A 21,935-nucleotide genomic window follows, 5' to 3' on the forward strand; every position below is an offset into this window, starting at 1 on the left:
AACTTTTTGGGGAGACACTGAGTCTTCGAAATCCATTGTGTATTTCACACTTCCATCACATCTCAATTCAGGCTAGCCATATTTCAAGTGCTCAACAGACATGTAGCTAGTGGCTACCATACGGGACACTGCAACTCTTCATGGATGTCTGTAACATTAGTATTTAGAATGTGACAATGGCATCTATCATAGAGCACTTTACCACCTTGTGTTCCCTGAGATGTCTCCCCCTAATATTCTCCCACCACTAAATGAAATAGTTACCAAATCACCATCACTCCATGATCCCATAGCACCTCATAATGCCTCTCTCACAGCATCTGTGTAAGTACAGCACTGCCTTGCTTATTAACAGTGACTTAGCCAGCAGTCTCAACTATTCAGTACTCAGCTAAGAAGCAGCAAAGTGACCTCTAATTTAGTGAAAATCAGCATCACAAAGCTTACACCCTAAAACTAAAAGTCTTTATTCAAGTACCTAAAACACAATTCCCATCTTGTATTCTGGGAATTAAGACTATTTTAAACAACATAACCTATATTGTATATATGACTTGAGAAAGAATACACCAGTCCCTCACACTGAGCCTACTTTCTTCTTAACTTATACTGAATTTAACAAACTTGATCTTTCAGGACCAAAAGAGGATCATTCATTCATTCATTGATACACTGATTTATTCACCAAATTATTAAGTGAGTAACTTCTACATTCCAGGCACTGCACTAAAAACTAGAGCTATAAAGATGAACAGATAAAGTTTATCTTCAAGAAGCTTGCAATCTAGAGGGAGAGAAGTTCTTAAACAACTACAACAAAATGAGATCATGGAAACTGCCGTGAGGGAGGGAGGATAAAGCATAGTAGAAATCAAGAGACATAATGACCAAATTAGGGATCTGGAAAGGCCTCTCAGAACATAATTAAAACACTAGAATCAACTTTTAAAGGACGGTGAAAGCTTATCAGGTGGATTGGGGCAGGGAAATTGGTAGAACATTACAGGAAGAAAATAGCATGGACAAATGCAGAGATTTCTAAGATATCATGACACATTTGGAAAGTAATTCAGTATGTTAGAACCTGAAGTTGGAACACCATAATGAAAGGAACTAAAGTCAGACAGGTAGGCAGGATTGAGATTAAGCAGGGCCTTAAAGATCATGCTAAAATAAAGGGATCAGATTTAATCCAGTAAGGACAAGTGATGGGAAGCCACTGAAGCACTTTGATCTAGAAAGTAACATGTTTTATTTGTTGGATGACTAGAAAATAGAAAGATGACTTTAGTGGCAGTATAAGGCATGGAGGATGGACTGGAGTAAAAGATTAAGAAATCAGAAGCAAGGAAACCAGTTAGGAGACTGTGGACAAAAGAGAAATGAGCCACTGAATCAGGACAATGGCAGTGGAGCTAAGAAGGAACAAACAAATACTAAAGATTTAGGAGGCAAGACTGACTTGGTAACGATAACAAGTTAGTTAAACTCCATGGGTCCTAGATAGCCAAACTGAATGACCACTCTGCCCTTCACTGGCTTTAATATCTTGAGCTACTTTACCTCTTTCTGCTTCAGTTTTTCATCTATAAATGGGAATAATCACCTCCACAAAAACTTCATATATGTAAAGTACTTAGGACACCTGGTAATAACCAATATCTTGAGAGTGCTTATTATTATGGCCAAACTAGAAGAGGGACAGCCAGAAGCAAACATACTAAAAATAGTAAGAAATGAAAGAGAAAAAAGCAGAACAAAAACAAATAGTACTATGTAGTGAGTTAATGTGAAGACAAACATCCTTCAATAGCCTTGGAGCACATTTCTAAATAATAGTGATTAATGTAAACATAATCAAAGTTATTATACTGACCTTATAACCCTTAATTTTTACATCCAGAGTTTGTAGATGGTATCAAAGTAAAACTTTCCATAAGAGTTTCTCTAACAGGGCTCATTACTAGCCAGGAGGAGAAGCACACTAAGTTTTCAGAATGCAACTCTTCACTTCAAGGTTGCCAGTCTGAACTGAGTCCAATCAATAAAGTTAGTGACAGCTGGTTATTTATGGCTTATGTAAAACCTCTAGAGAACAGGTGTCCACATCTGAAAAGTCTTGACCACAATTGACTCCCTTGTCGGTGCTGCTGTGGAGACGTGTTGAATGGGCTGTTATAAGAGTTTCTATACACGAAGCACCAGAGGGCTAGGAAATACTTGTACACAATGCATAATAGGCAGCATTAAAAGGCCACCCGGACATTTGCCTAAATTGCCACTTTTTGTGCTGATCAAATAGCTGACCCTTGCCCTAAAAGTCAGTAAATTCTGGTTTTGACAGAGACGACAATTCAGCTACAGAGACACTTTTAAGCTGGGATTCTTTTTGAATGTTACCCCTCAGTAGGCAATGTTTTAGTGTCCTCAGCTACTTCATAAACAGCACAGAAAAGTCAAATCCCAAACTACACCTAATGAATAAAATCACATATTATAATATCAACATATGACTGTTATTGGTTTTTGAAGTACACACAGAGGTTTCTAAAGGTTGCCTGATAACCAGCTACCAAGTACATATAAATTGATTTATAACTTTGTTCAAAAGTTTCAAACAAATCTATATGTTGGATAAACTGAGATCTTATATCACACTGCCTTTAAGACAGATTTCTCATTCTAAGATGTGAAAACTGTTTTTTATAATTAGACGTGAAAATCTGAGATTAATCCAGTTCAAGTTTGAAGCCTAATGATCAAAAGTAGAAGGTAGGGAGCCCATGGATTCTCATTTTGGCTTTGAAATTGGCTCCAAGAAACAAACCGTTTACTCTCTAGAGGCTTATTTTTCTCCTCTGCAAATTAAACATAAGATATTCAGTGTATGAACAGTGACTTATCTAAGAAACTTGTCTTTCTTTTATGGGTTAATATTTTTAAAAGCATGTTAGAAATAAAGGCTGAAGAAAAAGATATTACATGCTTAAAATAAAATATATTTTAAAATACACTAAACTGGTGTATTTTCAGACAGGTGGACAATTACAAGTAAAGAGACAGCAACTAGATTCATGTAGTTCTTAATTGGGAGGTGGTGGGGGTACTTTTGGAACAAAATAATTTTCATCTTCAAAACTCACAAATATTAAAACAAGTGGAAAAATTAGAAAAGAATGCTAAAATGGTTAAAGAGATAAAAGGAAGACTATTCATTATGAACAAATTAGGGCATTATGAATAAGGAACAGACAGATTTGGAAAAGAACCAAATAAAATTTATAGAAATTAAAAATATACATAATAAATCCTTTGAACAATACAGACAAAGCCCATGAAGAGATTTAAATAGAGAATGGAGAACCAATTACTGGGAATGCTATTCCTCTTGACGGATATCTTATTGAGAGATTCCTTCAATGTTCTTGAGGGATATCCTATTGATATGCTTCTGCTTGTTTTTTTTTTCTACCTTCAGATTTTAATATTATGGTAGTAAACAAATCAAACAATAAAGAAAAATAAAAAACCAAGTCCAAAATCTAAATAAGGCACACAGCCCCATCTCTGCCCTTCTCCTACCAGACAACCACAGCTATTTGTCTTGACCTTCATTTCTAAGTCATTAAGAATCTCACGTTAATACTAAAGTGAGAAGAAGATGCTTCTTTCATAAGAAGCATTTCTTCTTGTGAAAAGATCAAAAGTTAACTTTCCAAGTGATTTGGACTTTTACTTATATAAAACAGAAAGAAATACACACTTAAGAATAGCACTCAATTGCAAAAAGACTACATGAGTTTTCAGAGGCATTTCTCACATCATTAAACTAGAACAAGGGGCAAAACAGTAAACTTATACTTCTAAAAGGTAAAGTTTGCAGTTATCTTCAACTATGCTATAGAAAGTATAACAGAGGGGCCGGCCCCATGGCCAAGTGGTTAAGTTCTCGTGCTCCGCTTCGGCGGCCCGGGGTTTTGCTGGTTCGGATCCCGGGCGCGGACATGGCACGGCTCGTCAGGCCATGCTGAGGCGGCGTCCCACAGAGCACAACCAGAGGCACTCACTGCTAGAATGTACAACTATGTACCAGGAGGCTTTGGGGAGGAGAAGAGGGAAAAAAAAAAATGGATTGGCAACAGATGTTAGGTCAGGTGCCAATCTAAAAAAAAGTATAACAGAAAATAAGTATTTTAAGTGTTCAGAGGAAAAAACCTCAAAGGTGATTGGAATTAGTGGAGAGAAAAACTGGGCCTAGAATCAAAAGTTGAAAAATGCTACTATGTGTCAGCTACTTTTTTAGACACTTATAAATATTTATTAACATGTACTTTGTTTACCTAACGGGATGCTTATGAGATAGACAAATCGTATGTGTGTCTGTGTATAAAATGTATGAAAACACTACATTACAAACAGCTATGAAGATATTAGGAAAACATTTAATTTAAGTAAAAGGTGAAAAGGTTGGTTATAATCTGGATAAATGGAAGATCAGGGAGTTGGTATCCACAACATGAACACAACCATGGAGGCAGAAATGAGTTTGTATATTGAAAAGGAATTGAAACTGAGTCTGGCTATTGTGGAAGCAGTGGTAAGAAGGGTGAAAAGGTAGGTTTAGGCAAGATTGTAAAGGGCATCTAGTATCTGCCTGGTAAGCACAAGGCCCTGTCCTCTTTTTTTTTTTTGAGGAAGATTAGCCCTGAGCTAACTTGCCGCCAATCCTCCTCTTTTTTCTGAGGAAGACTGGCCCTGAGCTAACATCCATGCCCATGTTCCTCTACTTTATACGTGAGACACCTACCACAGCATGGCGTGCCAAGAGGTGCCATGTCTGCACCCAGTATCCGAACCCGCGAACCCCGGGCTGCCAAAGCGGAAGGTGCCCACTTAACTGCTGCGCCACTGGGCTGGCCCCACCCTGTCCTCTTCTAAGGACGCTGGAGCTGGAAGATCCTCGACCTCCCTGTTCCCTCGCAGACAGGGTTTTGTACACGACCAAGACTCAATCAGACACTCCCTCAGGGCAATGAAGCAAAGTATTCAGGGGCCTTCCGGAAATGATTTATAGTAGCTGTGGCAGCATCAAGTACCCGAGGCACCCACCATCAGGGTCCTAATTAGATCCTTCTGAGGGATTATCTTGGTTTTGATTCTTGCCTGTTTCTAGAATCTGTTCTGCCTTTCTGTTAGTTCCATGGGCTATTCTATAACCTTCTAATACATTCAATCTTTTCTGCCCATCTTAGTCAGAGTCTGTTTCTCTTGTCTGCAACCAAAAACCTTAACTGAACTGTGTACCATCTATAAAACAGACAATATAGTGAACATTTATACCTACCTGGCACTTTCATACTGTTTCACAGTCAATAATGTATCTTCAATTGTTTTATTCACCAAAGTGTTCACACTAGCGATGAAAAAATTAATAGCTCCAAGAAGAGTCTCTCCATTTTTAGCCAGCAGCTTCTGAGTATCTGCATTATAGCCAAATTCTTCCTAAAACAAAAAAGTCACCTTAACTTATCCAACAATAAATTAGTAAAGGTGACTAAAAAAATCTCAAACGTATCACTATTGGGAAAATACTTGATTTAGAAATCTAGTTATAGAAGTTTTTTCTTTCATTGTTTAAATAAATAGGAATCTAAATCACAACCAGTTATATAATTATTGAAAAAGTCTAGTAAACCAAAACTGTCATCAGCTCAGATGCATAGCTAAAATCAAATAATTTTAAAGTTAAACCTCTTTGTACTAGAAAGAATATTTTCATTTCTACATTCTGTTTCTATTATACTGTAAGCACAGCTGTTAAGAAGAAAAATATAGCAGATTATTAATCAGAGAAACTATAACTTTCACAACCAAATTAGGTAACAATTGGCTAAAAGTTTCAGACATAAAGTAGATTGCAATTTTTGTGTTTTGACTGAATCTCCTCCAAGTATAAATATTAACAATACACATCTCTCTGTAAATTTAGTGATCAGCTGACCCCCGAGCTCAGGTCTGTGTAGGCCCCACAGCTGAGGAAGGGTCACTCAACACCAGCTTCAGTTCATTCTTTCTGAATAAACGGAGTCTTGGCTGAGCAAACATTACACCCGACTCCTTCAGATTGGGCAAGAACAAATCAATTTTCAGCAGCAAAGGCTTTCCAGTCCAAGTTTCATTAACTAACAGATTATCAGGAACACATGTGACCAAATAAAAAATCTGATCGTATCTTATTGTAAGATGTACCATTCAATTTGAGAATTCTGAAGTTTGTTATAAAACATTAATTTTCAGCTGAAAAAATAATGCAATATTAAATTAACTAGAATTTAAGAAGATGCAAATCCAATGCTAGTACTATAGTTAAAATTAAATTTCTAGGTGATAAAATATTCAATAATTAATAAATAGCAGGAAAGCAAAGTTATCTTTATTGTGTTAAAACATTTTACTTTTAAGAGAGGTCCATATAATTCTACTCTGGATTCAGTCTTCAAAATTTTATAGACCTTGATTTGCAAATATTGGCAGATATAGGATTACGTAAAAGGAATATCAATCAATGTACGTAAAAACTAAAATGAAAGGCAGGACAGCTGAAGATTTTGGCAACAAGTTTTTATAAGCTAAGCTATATACTGAAGACTAAATAAATGTTACTAGAAATAGAATACAGGAGACAGCAATTTGTACAACTTTAAGAAAAAGTTCACATACCATGTTACAACTGTGCTTATTATCTTTGGTATTTATTGAGAGGTAAAGGTAAAATAAAACATCAACAAACAAGAGGAAGAAAAATATGAAAGTTGGATTGGATATAAATATCACGTTCATAAAAAGCAAGGAAATTTCTTCTCCTCACTGTGCACCTAAGTATCTGCCAGTACACCATATCCTGGACCACTGTCCATCTCTAAAAGCTCTCAACATCCAGGATTCCACGTTATTAACTGAAAAGCTGCAAGTCCTACTTTAGCCACAGGGAGATCTACACAACCTAGCAGGCTGCTCTTTTACCAAAACAAACAAAAACACTAGAGTATAGTAAGATGAAATGCAGCAGATCAAACTGTTACACAGCAAATTTGCAATCCTATATTTATAGGTGAGAAAAATAGGCCTAAATTCAAAGCAGACAGGGAGAATAAACTGACACAGTTTTGTTTCATAAATGTAAATCTCACCCATAATTCTGTGAAGAAAATGTGTATAAAACTTAAAATTTTAATGTATAATTTGAAAACTTAACCAGATAGAATAAAAAAGCTTTTTCAGGGGCTGGCCTCATGGCATAGTGGTTAAATTCATGCGCTCCACTTCAGAGGCCCGAGGTTCACAGGTTTGGATCCTGGCACCAAGCTACACACCGTTCACCAAGCCATACTGTGGCAGCATCCCACATACAAAATAGAGAAAGACTGCCACAGATGTTAGCTCAGTGACGATCTTCCTCAAGCATAAAGAGAAAGATTGGCAACAGATGTTACGCTAAGGGCCAATCTTCCTCACCAAAAAAAAGCAGAAAGCAGCAAGCTTTTTCATAGTAAGGTCCAAGAGAGATAGCAGTGAAAGATATAAAACAATTAGGGCACTAGAAAGAAATGAATATGCATACATATATGCATTATAAATAATTAAATACGCTTTTTTGGGGGCACTGAAAATAAGATAAAACATGACTCCTAAAGTTCATTTAGTTGATGTTATTTTCGTATTCTCAGTTGGGCAGGTTGCATTTTACACATTATTATAAATTCCCTTAGCAATTATATACATATAAACTAAACCTAAAATAATCAAAGGGTATATACATCAAGAACAGGGCTGTAATTCTAATCTGCCACTGAAGAAGGAAGGCCAACACAATTTCTCGATCTAAACATCTGCTTGCTTTATATATCAAAAGAGAATAAACTTTCAAAACATTTGTATTTTTTTTCTCTTTAGCAACTCTTACATTATTTACAACATTTACCAGATGTAAATAATTACCATTTCCTATTAAACTTACACATTAGCACCAAACAGAAGCATCTGATTGGATCTAAAACACCAAGTTTTAGTAACATAAATTATTACCTAATTAATAACAAGTGGGTTATTTTAAACAATAATACAGAGCAGTAAAAAACTAGACTCACAAGGACTAATTGGTAATTGACAGTAACATGGATTGTGTGAACCTTCCTAATCTTGATGTAGACGTTACCCTCTAAACTGAGAAATCACAATTTAAAGCAGTGCTCCACTATAACAGAACTAGGAGTCAGAAGGCATGTGAGAAAATGGTAGGACTCTAGTTTGAGAATTCAAACAGTCTGAGAATTCATACCTGAGTCTGCCACTGACTGCACTTGTGTCTTTCATGAATAATTCAAATTCTTTGTGCCTCAATTTCCTTACTAATAAAATGAAGATAATTCCCTTATAAGCTTGACAGGAAGTGTAATGAGATAACCTGTATAAACTTTCTGACAGCTGACAGGCATTCATTAAAAGATCATTTCCTATCCCCTTCAGGAGATCTGCTTTTTTTTAACTGCTGGATGTTGGTTGTCCAGAAAATGAAGGAATTGGACTAACCTTCAAATTCTTCCTCAATTCGCAAATGCCACAATTCCAACAACAGCTATCACAATCATCATAACTTATTCAGTGCCACTATGTGCCAGGCCTTTTGCTAAGTTTTTTTCACGAATGTCAGTTAATATGGCATAGGGTGAGAGGAAGCGGACGCCAGCTCTTCACCACTGCACTCTATAAACTCTCCCTCAAAAAAAAAAATCGACAGAGAAGGGAGTGATTTTGCTGGCTGGTGTGATGAATCCTGATTACCAAGGGGGAACTGGACTGCTACCCTGCAACGGAGGGAAGGAATGTGCCTGGAACACAGGCAATCCCTTAGGATGTCTCTTAGAACTACTATGCCCTGTGACTAATGTCAACGGAAAACTACAGCAACCCAGGTCATACAGGGCTGCTAATGGCCCAGATCCTTCAGGAATGAAGGTTTGGGTCACCTCACCAGGCAAAGAACCACAACAGGCTGAGTTGCTAGCTGAGGGCAAATGCGGTATGGAATGGGTAGTGCAAGAAGCTACGACCATGTCACCATTTGTAGAAATGAGGGCTATAATTGTTATGAGTATTTCTTATTTTGTTATAAATGTGTTTGTGTGTGTGTGTGTGTGTGTATGTGTATATAGCAAACACCTTAGTTTTCTTCCCTCTCTTATCCCCTTATCATATAACATAAGATATATTAACTTTAAACCATAGTATTTAAATATTGCTAACTTTACATCATAGTATTTAAGTTGCACGATATCAAGAAAAAAAGTGAATATCACCCAAGGTCTTCACATCCTTTTCTGGGGAAAGGGTTAGTGTGTCTTTGATAGCATGCAGGAATAGTTGTATAATGTTAGGTGGAAGTAAGACTTGGTTATTGTCTTTATTTGGAGAAAATTGTATGGTTTAAGGAGATGTGTCTAAGTCCTGCTAAATTGACAAAGGGTAGACTGTGATGGTTAATTTTTATGTGTCAACTTGATTAGACTATAGTGTCCATTTGTCTGGTCGAATAGTCTAGATGTTGCTATGAAGGTACAGATTTTGTTGATGTGAATAACATTTACAATGATAAACACTGTAGATGTAATTTAAAGTTGACTTTAAGGAGATTATCCTCCATAATGTGGGTGGGCCTCATCCAATCAGTTGAAGGCCTTAAGAGCAAAAGACAGATTTTAGAGAGAAGGAATTCTGCTGTAAGATAGAAATCCTGCCTGAGTTTCTAGTCTTCTAGCATACCCTACGGATTTCAGACTTGCCAACCCCCAAAACTGTATGAGCCAACTCCTTAAAATAAATCTCTTTATATGTGGGTATGTGTGTATTATGTACATATCTCCTATTGGTTCTATTTCTCTGGAAAATCCTGACTGATACAAAAACATCCATCCTGTAAATATTGATTCCAGATTTCAAATACCTCTCCAATAGGATTTAGTTGACCTTATTTTTACATTTATAAACACAAACGAAAATGTTCAATCCAATGAATTTTTTTATTTCTACATTCTCTATTTCCTTCAAATCACTTTTATATACACACTTGCCTTCAGCATTTGTTCATTAACGAATTATATCAGGTACATTTTGGTGCATAAATATAAAAGAAGAATATATCACATCTTTTTAGCAAAATAGGATGGTCCAGATTCTTGTTGAAAAATGTTGCATGAAGGAGTCATTCCTGATTAATGAAAATACCTATGATGGTTAATTTTATATGACAACTTGTCTGGGCGATGGTGTCCAGATATTTGGCCAAACATTATTCTGAATGTTTCTGTGAAGCTGTTTTTTGGATGAGATTAACATTTAAATTGGTGGTCTATGAGCAAAGCAGACTGTCCTCTGTAATGTGGGTGGGTCTCATTCAATCAGTTGAAGACCTTAATAGAACAAAGACTGATTTCCACTGAACAAAAAGGAATTCCGCTACTAGGAGACTGCCTTTGGACTCAAACTGTAACTCGTCCCTGGGTCTCCTGCCTACCAGCGTGCCAGCCTACCCTGCCGATTTTGGATGCACTGAAGCTCCATAATCACATAAACCAATTTCTTAAAGTAAATCTCTATATATTTACACATCTTGTTGGCTCTGTTTCTCTAGAGAATCTTGATTAATACAATACCCTATTTCCTTTTTGTCCTTAAAAATACATTGTTATTCATCAACTCTTTTTTATTTATTTATTTTATTGAGGTAAAACTGGTATATCACTGACTTCTGAATTGAAGAAAATTCATCTAGGATATCATCATTAGAAGTCTCATGGCCTGATATTTTACTTATATTATCAACTTTTTTGCTGAGGAAGACTGGCCCTCAGCTAACAACTGTGCCTATCTTTCTTTACTTTACATGTGGGATGCCTGCAACAGCATGGCTTGACAAACCATGCATACGTCTGCACCTGGGATCCGAACCTGCGAATCCCAGGCCGCCAAAGCAGAACATGCGAACTTAAGTGCTGTGCCACCAGGCCAGCCCTACTTATATTATCAATATTGCCATCATTGTTAGGAGTCAATACTGCTGTCTCTTTGTAATCATCTTCTGATTTGTCTAATAATTATGAAATGTCTTCCTCTAGTATCGTCTTCTTTTTGCCATTATGGGCCAAAAATGAAAAATTCTAAATTCCCAACTGTGTTGCATGAAAATTAAAACAAAAAAAACCCAACTAAAGAAATGGTTACTTCAGATTTCTTTTTGGCAACGCAAACAAAAAGTATTTATCTGACTATTGTATCATTCTTCTAGCAATGCCATCATTCTTTTGTTTTCTTATTATCTTCGTCATTTTTAACATGGTTGGAAATAACTGATGAGTAAGGATGAAATAATTCCTAAGATGATGAAACAGCAAAATACAAGATATAGGAAAATAAGATCATTAAGATCCCATATTGTGTCTCTGATTTCAAATGGACCCATATGGTAGCTGCAAGACAAAAGTTTTATTCTATTAAAAAAATAAGTAAATTTTCTCATTGGAAGATCTTTAAGAAAGAATAAAAATCATGAAATATCAATCCTTACATACAATGAGAAATGCCCAAACAAGAAACTCAAAAATTAAAACTGGGTCCAATGGACTTGAATACTGAGGATTAACCTCGCAGTTCTGTAAAAAAGGGCTTTCAGATCTAGCAAGGAAAGATAATAAAAGTACCTACTAAGTAAGACTAAGCATTAGATGAGCTAATACATACAGAAATCATTTAGAACTATATCTGGCATATAGTAAGCCCCTAATCTGTGTTAACTGTGATAATTAATAGGGCCTACTGAGTGTAGCATCACTGATAACATTGCTGCAATACCTTCCCAGACCCTATACCCTGACTACTTCTTTCCATACTGTGGGGAGTTTTCTCTGGATTACAGACCCTCGAAAGATTTCGCTTAAAGAGATAGCAAGAGATCATGAAGAAACATAAGACAGGCCTGGATATAAACTCCAGTTCTATCTTTTATTTGTGTTGTGGCCTTACAATAATTACCTAAGCTTTCTTGGCCTCAGTTTTCTTATGTACAAAATGGGGATAACATTTCTTGTACTGTTGTTAGATAAATTACACGATATAATGGCTATAAAGCACCCAGCCCATTACATTGAAATGGTGGACACTCAATAATTGCAGCTGTTACGATTAGTCAGTTTCCCAAATATTAGACTACTACTTCTGTCTGTCTAATGATGCAGTTAGAACTGAATCTCAGTGTTTTTCTCTAGTATGATACATACTGCTATCTCTAGCCAAATTTTCTTTGTCCAAGATTCTAGATATTATCAAATGATTTACTGCTCTAAATTATCTAACTCTTCAAATTAGAAGTCTGTAGGCAAGGGATTTCTGCACCTTTTGGCTCCAGGTGAGGAAAAAAAGAAGACAGAAAACATAAGAGGAGTCACTTAAGATATCATAAGAAGTCTTAGGGATGCTTTGCTGAATACTTATAGAGACAGCTGCAGGAAAATAGTTTCATTCTAAAATTCGTAACTTATGTTGATTTCAGTAAAAGTATATCACGAATCCAGTCAAGCAAGTTACTATTTGTTCAAGACACTTGGAAACTAGGTAAGAGATTTTCAATAGGTGCCTGAATTTACTTTTTACCCACGCCCAGCTCTACATAGCTATGATTCTTTCTACCCTCAGGCAGGCTGAGTACTCTCTTTTTCCTTTCCATTAAACAAATTCCCTTCCCCTGAAACCTCCAGCTGACATCTTCTCTAGGGTACAACTAGATTACTATATTGAGAGAAGTGAGCTGGGCCTTCTTAAAAATTATATGAAATATCTTAAAAGAACGCCTCAGGATTCCAATTTTATTAAGAGCTGAGCAAATTAGAAACGTACAAATTACCTCTTAGAATACTCCTATTGCCATTCTCCTCCCCCAACAGTTACTTAAAATAATCTTACATGGAGTTCTAGTGACTTCAGACTCAGGTCAGCAAATGCATCTCCAAGTTGCCTTTGGGTATGCACCATCTGGAAAAGCTGGGTTGACAATGTCTGAGCCAGTCTTAGAATATTTTCATATTTTTTCTTGTTATCTCTTAATATATCAATCTGAGCTTCAAGTTCAAGGTCCACAGTTCTTGATCCACGGCCTAGCTTCTCAGAAATAATTTGTCGAGTGCACTAAAAGTGGAGAGATGCACTTTGTTTAGAAAAAAAAAGAACAAAAGAAAAAATAATAATATAGCAATCCAAAGTACAATTGCTAGAGCACATGGCATACACCATTTTTGGCTTCAAACAAGGTAGCCTAACAAACTGAAAATTGTCAGCCCCTTTAGAAGTTCATCGGGACTCAGAAAGTAAATTTACCAAACGTGCCTAATAACTAGTACTAATCCGAGGAAGTTTTAAGACTAGTAGCTAATTTATATAATACTGCCAGATAAGCTCTCTCACATAATCATATTTCAAGCTTAGTGCACTTGGGTAGATTATTTCAAACAACTGAGATACTTGACATTGACTTAAGAACAATACCGGACTGTTAACGTAGGAATAAGAAGAATACCAAAATTCAACACTCCTATTGGTTGCAAACGCTTTTTTTCCTTCTATCTTCCCCTTAAATACTTTATTCAGCCCCAGAAATAATGATATAGGAATTCATAATTTTTTGAAAGTACCTAATTTCAGAGCACATGGAAATAAGTTTCCTAGTAATTTTTGTTAGAAATAAAAAATTATAAGCAACTTCACTATTCAATAATACACTTTGAAAGTAACCATAAAGGGCATTAATTAATATACTCCTCATTATTTAAAGTTAACAAAATTATTCTTAAAAAGTAGTAAATAAGTATTGCAATTTTTAAAATTTGCAAAGTTTCTCTTTTATCATGTCTCTCAAAGTTTTGATTACAGAATTAATATTTGTTGTAAAAATTAAAATAATGAATGAAATAAAAGGTGAATTTCCCCTTCCTTCATTTAATCTGACTAAGTAGTAGAAAACTACTCTTAATAGTTTGGTGGGTAATCTAGATGCTCCTCTAAACCTATATAATCATATAGATAGTATTTTTAAAGGAAACATGAGACCATGCTATGCTATACATAATATCCTGAACATTTCTTTTTTATGAACAAATACCTTAAGACTTTTTTTCCTTGTCAGTATACATAAACATATATATTATCCTTTTAATGTTAGCATATTATATGCTACTCATATTTTTCTATTTAAAATTGAAACAAATTCCCTGGCACATTCTCTGTTGTCATCAATTAAGGATCTTTATGAATAAACATTTTTTATAAAGAAGTTCTTTGTAAAAAAAAAAAAAGTAGAGAAATTATCTATATAGAAAATGATAGGAAAGGTGAGAGACCAAACTCACAGAAGGGAGGTAAAACTATTCCTATGGAAAACATACAAACAATGCTGGGAGATGAAAATCACACTGAGAGAAAAGTTTAACTGCAGACTTTGTGATTTTAATGAGAGAAACATCAACATTATTATTATTTCTAAAATGGTAACAAGATAAAGGAGATATACCACTCATTCCCACTTTTCATCTACACCAGGATTTTCCCTGTGCAATATTATCTGAGACATTTACTCTATTCACAAGCCAAAGCATGTGACACCTTCCATAGCAACCCAGATATAATAGTTTTTTGAAAGTCAGGAAGGCAGAATTCACTGAAGGAGCTTGGGAGACTGGGCAAAATGAAAGTAAGGTCTACTGTATTGTCTGAGTGGCCATTTTTCCACAGAAATAATGGTTACAAGCAGACAGTAGGGTCAAAGCTTTAATGAGAAATGTTTTTTTACTTCCAGGAAGCTAAGGCAGTGCGAAAAGTAAGGCAATAGTGATTATGAGGCATATTAAGATAAATGTGGACACTTGAAACAAGTTTTGAAATTGAACTTACAGAGCTTGTATTCCAATACAGATATCTATACACTCTTAAGCACAATCTAAGTAATCAGGAAGTGAGTGTACTATAGATAACCTACATGGAGCTTTGTAAAGAAAGTTATAGTGAGAAAATATAAAGTTGCTAGTCATTTCACCACTCATCAGGGTTCCAGAGCAAGTTTCTCATATAATCACTAAAAACCAGATTTTTATTTAAAACGCTTCCTAGTATATACTGAAATTAAAATGCAAAATTGGAGACTGGTATATATTATGAAGCAAGTTTAAAATAGAAGAGAATTAAGAATCTCAGTTCTCTACTCTTCAAGGTCCCTGAAAATGCAAATGACTTACAGTGAGCTGGTGGTCCTATCCAGTTTTCCACACTTATAAATTAAGAATTCATTTTGAAGATAATAGGACAAATGGAGCAAAGTTAAAGGGGGAGGAAGAAGCAAAAGTAAATTAGTGCTCTATGTAGATCTTCTTCTTGGGGAAGAGTGTATAAAACAAAATGATAAATACTGTGATTCATGGTATTTTGTACAATCACACAACTTATGAATTTATGAGACAGTCACCATGTACTCTGAATATTTAAACAGCACTAAGAGCTTTTTCTATGATGCCAAGAAATGAATAAACACATTTAAGTACAACGAAAAGAATAATTTCATGGCAACAAGTGATAGATATTGAAAGAGTTACTAGGATGAAGTATAAGGAAGAAGGGAGCATAAAAGGAAATATTAGAAACTGAACAGGGAAAATAGGTCAACCAGTAAATGAATAAGGCAATATGACAAAAAAAACAGGAATGCTTACTTGTAATGCTTAGTTATTACAATTAAATCAAAGAAATCCAAACTTTGGAAAACTAATATACCTCTCTTCACATTCAGGTACTATAAAAGTATCAAGAAGAGGAAAATGGGGACAAACGTATCTATAGCAGTTCTACAGCTAAACATATTCCACTGCGATATATTTCTTCTTCAATTATGTGTTACCCAGCAACTAATAAGCATTTTAGTAGCTTTTTTACTCTTTTGCTACTGACTTTTCAAACTACATTTATGAAAAGACCAATAATAGAACAAAAGACTTCATTTTCTAATTGTATTTTTATATTTAGATGGCATTATTCTCTCCTATATATTCATATACATGCAAAATAATAATTCGAATAACATACAAATAAAAATTCTTAGAGCTAGTTAGTGTGGAAATATTAAAAAACCACAAACCTTGTAGGTGTTTAGACTCCATTTTCTAACAAGTTCTAACTTCTCCATTGCAGGATTTTTAGTTTCATCTGCTAAAATAACTGGTCCACTTTTTGTCTGTGTTCTCTGGCAACCTGCATAATCATAACAAAAGATAAAAACACAAACCAGATAAAGACAAACAGGGAAAGAAAACAAAACATTGATGCTGTTCAAATTAAACTACTTATGCATTTAAAAATAAAAAGGTTCCCACAAAGTGAAGGACGAGAACTTCCTGGAATCATTGAGGATAATTTCCTAATGCTTAAAAAATACTTCTGTCCATTAAATACAAATGCCATGTGGTTTGTCCGTCTTCTTAGAGAAAAAAAAACAAAAAGCACTGCAATCAGCCTTCTTTTCTAAATAAATTGCTGTTTACTTCAAAAAACAATAAAATTCCCACAATTAATCTTATAACCTAATGACCCTAAAAAAGCTGCGTCAGTAAAAATCTGAAAGGCCGCGTACACCTCACAGTGATCTCCTTCCACTGAACTATGCAGAAAAGAACAACAACAGAACGTTACTATGATTTTGGAGGATTTAAAAATGTAACTCAAATTTCAAATAGTAATTAAAAATATCTTACTACCAGTATGAAAGACTGGGTTAAAACAAGACCTACATTGTACCTCCTTTTTTCCCTCAAGAAATCCCCTCCTCCAAAAGCCATAATTTAAAAAAGGCAATATAAAGCCCTGACAATGTTGTTCCAACAATTAAGAATTATGACATACAAGCAACTCTACAACTACATATAGTTCCTAATAGTAAAATGTTTTTCATAGAAAAAATACTTAATAAATGTTTATGATATTAATGACTTGGGATAGAAATTTTACAAAAATTTAAAAAGAACAATGAAATAAAGAAAAGAGAAAAAGCTGTAAAAAATAGTTTTAAAAATTTGGAGCTTGAGTGACATCAGCATCATGGTGGCATGAGATGCTCCCTTTGTCTCTCCCCTTCAATCTACAACTAGTGAAACATCCATAACTCTACAAAAGTTTCTCTGACAACACCAGGCCACCAGAAGATCCATATATCTGCACATCAGAAGGTGTGTGAATTGAAACACACAGAGCAGGAAGGATCGGGGTAACAGTGGAGGAGGTGCCTGCAATTTGGGCCCCCTACCTATGGTGGCTGAGCCCACAGCCCCAGGGAACCCAGTAGCAGCAGCAGAGGCAGCACACACAACTCCAGGCTCCCAGCTGCAGTGGCACATGCAGCCACAGGGAACCAGATAGCAGCAGCAGTGGGGCCCATGAACCTGACAACCCCAGATATGGAAGAGATGCCCACAACCCTGGCTTCCTCCCTCCTTACTGTTAGTGCCCACAACCCAGGTGATCCAGCATGTGGCAGAGGCACTCATTACCACAATGCCCCAACCAACAACACCAGTGACCACAGTGACATAGGTAGCAGCAAGCCACCAGCACCAATGAGGGCACTGGCGACACCTCTGGTGTAGGTGGTAGAGGGTGGAAAGTGCTGATTCTCAAATACAGCCAGCCACGGCTCAGGTAAGAGAAACCAAAATCTTGTGCTATAGCGCCACCTACTGAAAAACAACAACAAAAAAGACTTCTAATTACCAACCACTTGAACTGTTAGAATCAAAGTAAACAAAGCTTTACCTAAATAAGAAATGTGTTATCTACCTCAAATGCACCCAGTAGAGAACCAACTCATCAAGCACCATTAGAAATCACAGTAACACAGTATCACAAAAAGAAGACAATTCTCCACAAACCAAACTTAAACTCATGGAAGATTTTGATTTAACTGATAGAGAATTCAAAATAGCCATCATGAAGAATTCAACAAGCTACAAAAAAACTCAGAGAGGCAATTCAATGAACTCAGGAATAAAGTTAGTAAACAGAAGAAATACTTTACCAAATAGATTGAAACTCTAAAAAAGACACAAACAGAATTTCTGGAGCTGAAGAACTCAACAAATGAAATGAAGAATACAATAGAAAACACTAGAAATAGAGCAGACTACATGGAAGAGAGAATTGGCAAGTTCAAAAACAGAAATCTAGAAATGATTCAGGGAGAAGAAGAAAGAGAACTAAGACTTTTTAAAAACTGAAAAACTCTATGAGAACTATCCAACTCCATTAGAAAAAGGTAACATAAGGATAATGGATATCCCAGAAGGAAAAGAGAGGAAGAAGAGAGGAGAAAGCTTATTTAAAGAAGTAACAGCTGAGAGCTTTCCAAACCTAGGGAAGAAATTAGATATACAAGTCCAAGAGGCTAATAGAACACCTAATTATCTCAATGCAAAAAGACCTCCTCCAAGACAGAGTATATTAAAACTGTCAAAAGCCAATGATAAAGAATTTGAAATGTAACCAGGGAAAAAAGGACAGTAACCTAGAAAGGAACCCCCATCAGGCTATCAGCAGATTTCTGAGCAGAAACCCTACAGGCCTGGAGAGAGTAGAATGATATATTCAAAATACAGAAAGATAAAAACCATCAGCCAAGAATACTCTATCCAGCAAAGTTATCCTTCAGATACAAAGGAGAAATAAAAGCTTTCCAAGACAGACAAAAGCTGAGGTGGGGGGGTGGTGCTGTGGCCTAGTGGTTAAGTTTGGTGTGCTCAGCTTTGGTGGCCTAGGTTCAGTTCCTGGCTGAGGACCTACATCACTCATTGGCACCCATGCTGTCATGGTGACCCACATACAAAATAGTGGAAGACTGGCAACAGATGTTAGCTCAGAGCAAAGCTTCCTCAAGCAAAAAAAAAAGAGGAAGACTGGCAACAGATGCTAGTTCAGGGTGAATCTTCCTCAGCTAAAAAACAAAACAAAACAAAACTCAGGGATTTCTTCATGACTAGACTTGCCTTACAAGAAATGTTGAAAGGGAGCTCTTCTACCTGAAAGGAAAGGGCAGAAGTATACAAAACTTTGAGTTAGGTAATAAATAGACAGATGGAATCAGAAAATTGCAACTCTACTTCAGAACAGGTTCTTAAACACTTCTTTATAGCACAAAGGTTAAAGGGAAAAAAGCATTAAAAATAACTATAGCTACGTCAATTTGGTAAAAAACTCACAACATAAAAAGAAGTAATTTGTGACAACAAAAACACAAAAGGGGAAGAGAAAAAGGACAGAACTTTTTTAGGCAAACGAAGATAAGAGGCTATCAGCAGAAAAAGGACTAGTTTATCTATGAGACATTTTATACAAACACCACAAAACAAAACTCTAGAGCAGAGACACAAAAGAAAAAAAGGAACTTAAGAAAATCACCAAACTAAAATGGCAGACAGAAATACAAGGGAAAAGAAACAATGGAGATACAGAACAACCAGAAAACAAATGATAAAATGGCAGTACTAAGTCCTCACATATGAATAATCATCCTAAATGTAAATGGATTGAATTCACCAATCAAGACACAGAGTGGCTGGATGGATTACAAAACAAGACCCAACTATATGCTGCCTTTAGAACACTCATCTCAGCTCTAACAACAAACACAAGCTCAAAGTGAAGGGATGGAAGATGATACTGCAAATGGCAGCTAAAAGAAAGCAGCTGTAGCCACATTCATATTAAACAAAAGAGACTTCAAGCCAAAATAGGTAACAAGAGACAAAGACGGAAATTATATAATACTAAAGGGCACAATCCATCAAGAACACATAACATTTATTAATACATATGCACCTGACATAGGAGCACGAAAATATATAAACCAATTATTATCATACCTAAAGGGAGAAACTGATAGCAATAAATAATAGTAGGGGACTTTAATACCCCACTTACGTCAATGGATAGATCATTCAGAGAGAAGTCAACAAGGAAACATTAGCTTTAAATGAAACAACAGACCAGATGGACTTAATAGATATATTTAGAACATTCTATCCAAAAGGAGTGGAAGACCCATTCTTCCCAAGTGCATATGAAACACTCTCAAGGACAGACCATATGTTGGCACACAACACAAGTCTCAATAAATGCACACAGACTGAAATCATATCAAGCATCTTTTCTGACCACAATGGTACAAAGCTGAAAATCAACCACAAGAAGAAATACGGAAAAATCACAAATATGCAGAAACTAAACAACATGCTACTGTATAACTATTAGGTCAACAAAGAAATCAAAGGAGAAATAAAAAAACACTTGAAGACAAACGAAAATGAAAATACCAAAATCCATGGGATGCAACAAAAGAGGTACTAAGAGAAAAGTTTATAGCAATACAAGTCTACCTCAAGAAACAAGAAAAATCTCAAATAAACAACCTAACCTTACACCTAAAGAAACTAGAAAAAGAAAAACAAATGAAGCCCAAAGTCAGCAGAAGGAAGGAAATAATAAAAATCAGAGCAAAGTAAATAAAATAAGAGACTAAAGAGAGAATAGAAAAGATCAATGACACAAAGAGCTAGTTCTTTGAAAAGATAAACAAAATTGAGAAACCTTTAGCTAGACTAAGAAAAAAAGAGAAGGGTCAAATAAATAAAATCAGAAACGAAAGAGAAGTTACAATGGATGCTACAGAAATATATAAGATTATGAAAGTTTACCATGAATAGCTAGCTATATGCCAACAAATTGAACAACCTAGGAGAAATGGATAAATTCTTAGAATCATATAACCTTCCAAGACTGAATCATAAAGAGATCGTCTCAATAGACTGATCACTAGTAAAGAGATTGAATCAGTAATCAAAAACCTCCCCAAAAACAAAAGTCTGGGACTTTACTGGTGAATTCTACCAAACATTCAAAGAAGATTTAACACCTATACTTCTCAAACTCTTCCAAAAAATGGAAGAAGAGGGAACACTTCCTAATTCATTTTATGAGGCCAACATTACCTTGATGCCAAAACCAGACACGGACAACACAGAAAAAGAATATCACAGGTCAATATCTCTGATGAACACAGATGCAAAAGTCTTCAATAAAATATTAGTAAACTGAATACAACAATACTTAAAGGGATCATACACCATGATCAAGTGGGATTCATTTCAAGGATGCAAAAGATGGTTCAACAAACACAAATCAATCAACACGATAACACCACATTAACAAAATGTAGGATACAAATCAAATGATCATCTCAATCGATGCAGACCAAGCATCTGATAAGATTCAACATCCACTTACAATAAAAACTCCCCAAAAAACAGGTATAAAAGGAATGTATCTCAACATAATAAAGGCCATATACGACTGTCAAAATTGACTTTAGTGAACTGTTTTAAAATGGAGTCAGAGCTGCCTTTCCAGAGAAACTGCCTTGCTGTCTTGAACCTTGGGCTGGGCTAAACCCTTGGACTGGGCCAAAACGGCAATTGTTTTACGATCAATTGTTTGAGAAGTCAGCAGGAGAATGGACATCCTGATCACAGACTGATATCTGTTGCCAATCTTCTTTTTTTTTCCTTCTTCTTCTTCTCCCCAAAGCCCCCAGTACATAGTTGTATATTCTAGTTGTTAGTGCCTCTGATTGTGCTATGTGTGACACTGCCTCGGCATGACCTGATGAGCAGTGCCATGTCCACATCTGGGATCTGAACCAGCGAAACCCTGGGATGCCGAAGCGGAGTGCGCAAACTTAACCACTCGACCACGCGGCTGGCCCCTGACTTTCTGAAGATAGACTCAATAGTCAGTCAATGGCTAGC

General features: G+C 35.8%; 1 protein-coding gene across 17 annotated transcripts in view; it reads right to left on the reverse strand.

Moving 5' to 3' along the window:
- Window positions 1-21,935, reverse strand: part of ARFIP1 (ADP ribosylation factor interacting protein 1) — a 121,370-nt gene that overhangs the window by 30,358 nt on the left and 69,077 nt on the right. For all 17 annotated transcript variants that reach the window (XM_070261478.1, XM_003364539.5, XM_070261481.1 and 14 more), the window contains 3 exons: window positions 16,226-16,338; window positions 13,012-13,233; window positions 5,345-5,502 (listed from right to left, as the gene is read on the reverse strand). In XM_070261478.1, coding sequence (XP_070117579.1) covers window positions 5,345-5,502; window positions 13,012-13,233; window positions 16,226-16,338 — 493 coding nt within the window. The remainder of the gene's footprint in view (window positions 1-5,344; window positions 5,503-13,011; window positions 13,234-16,225; window positions 16,339-21,935) is intronic.

This window comes from Equus caballus, chromosome 2 (genome assembly GCF_041296265.1).
Source record: "Equus caballus isolate H_3958 breed thoroughbred chromosome 2, TB-T2T, whole genome shotgun sequence".
NCBI classification, from domain to species: Eukaryota; Metazoa; Chordata; class Mammalia; order Perissodactyla; family Equidae; genus Equus; species Equus caballus.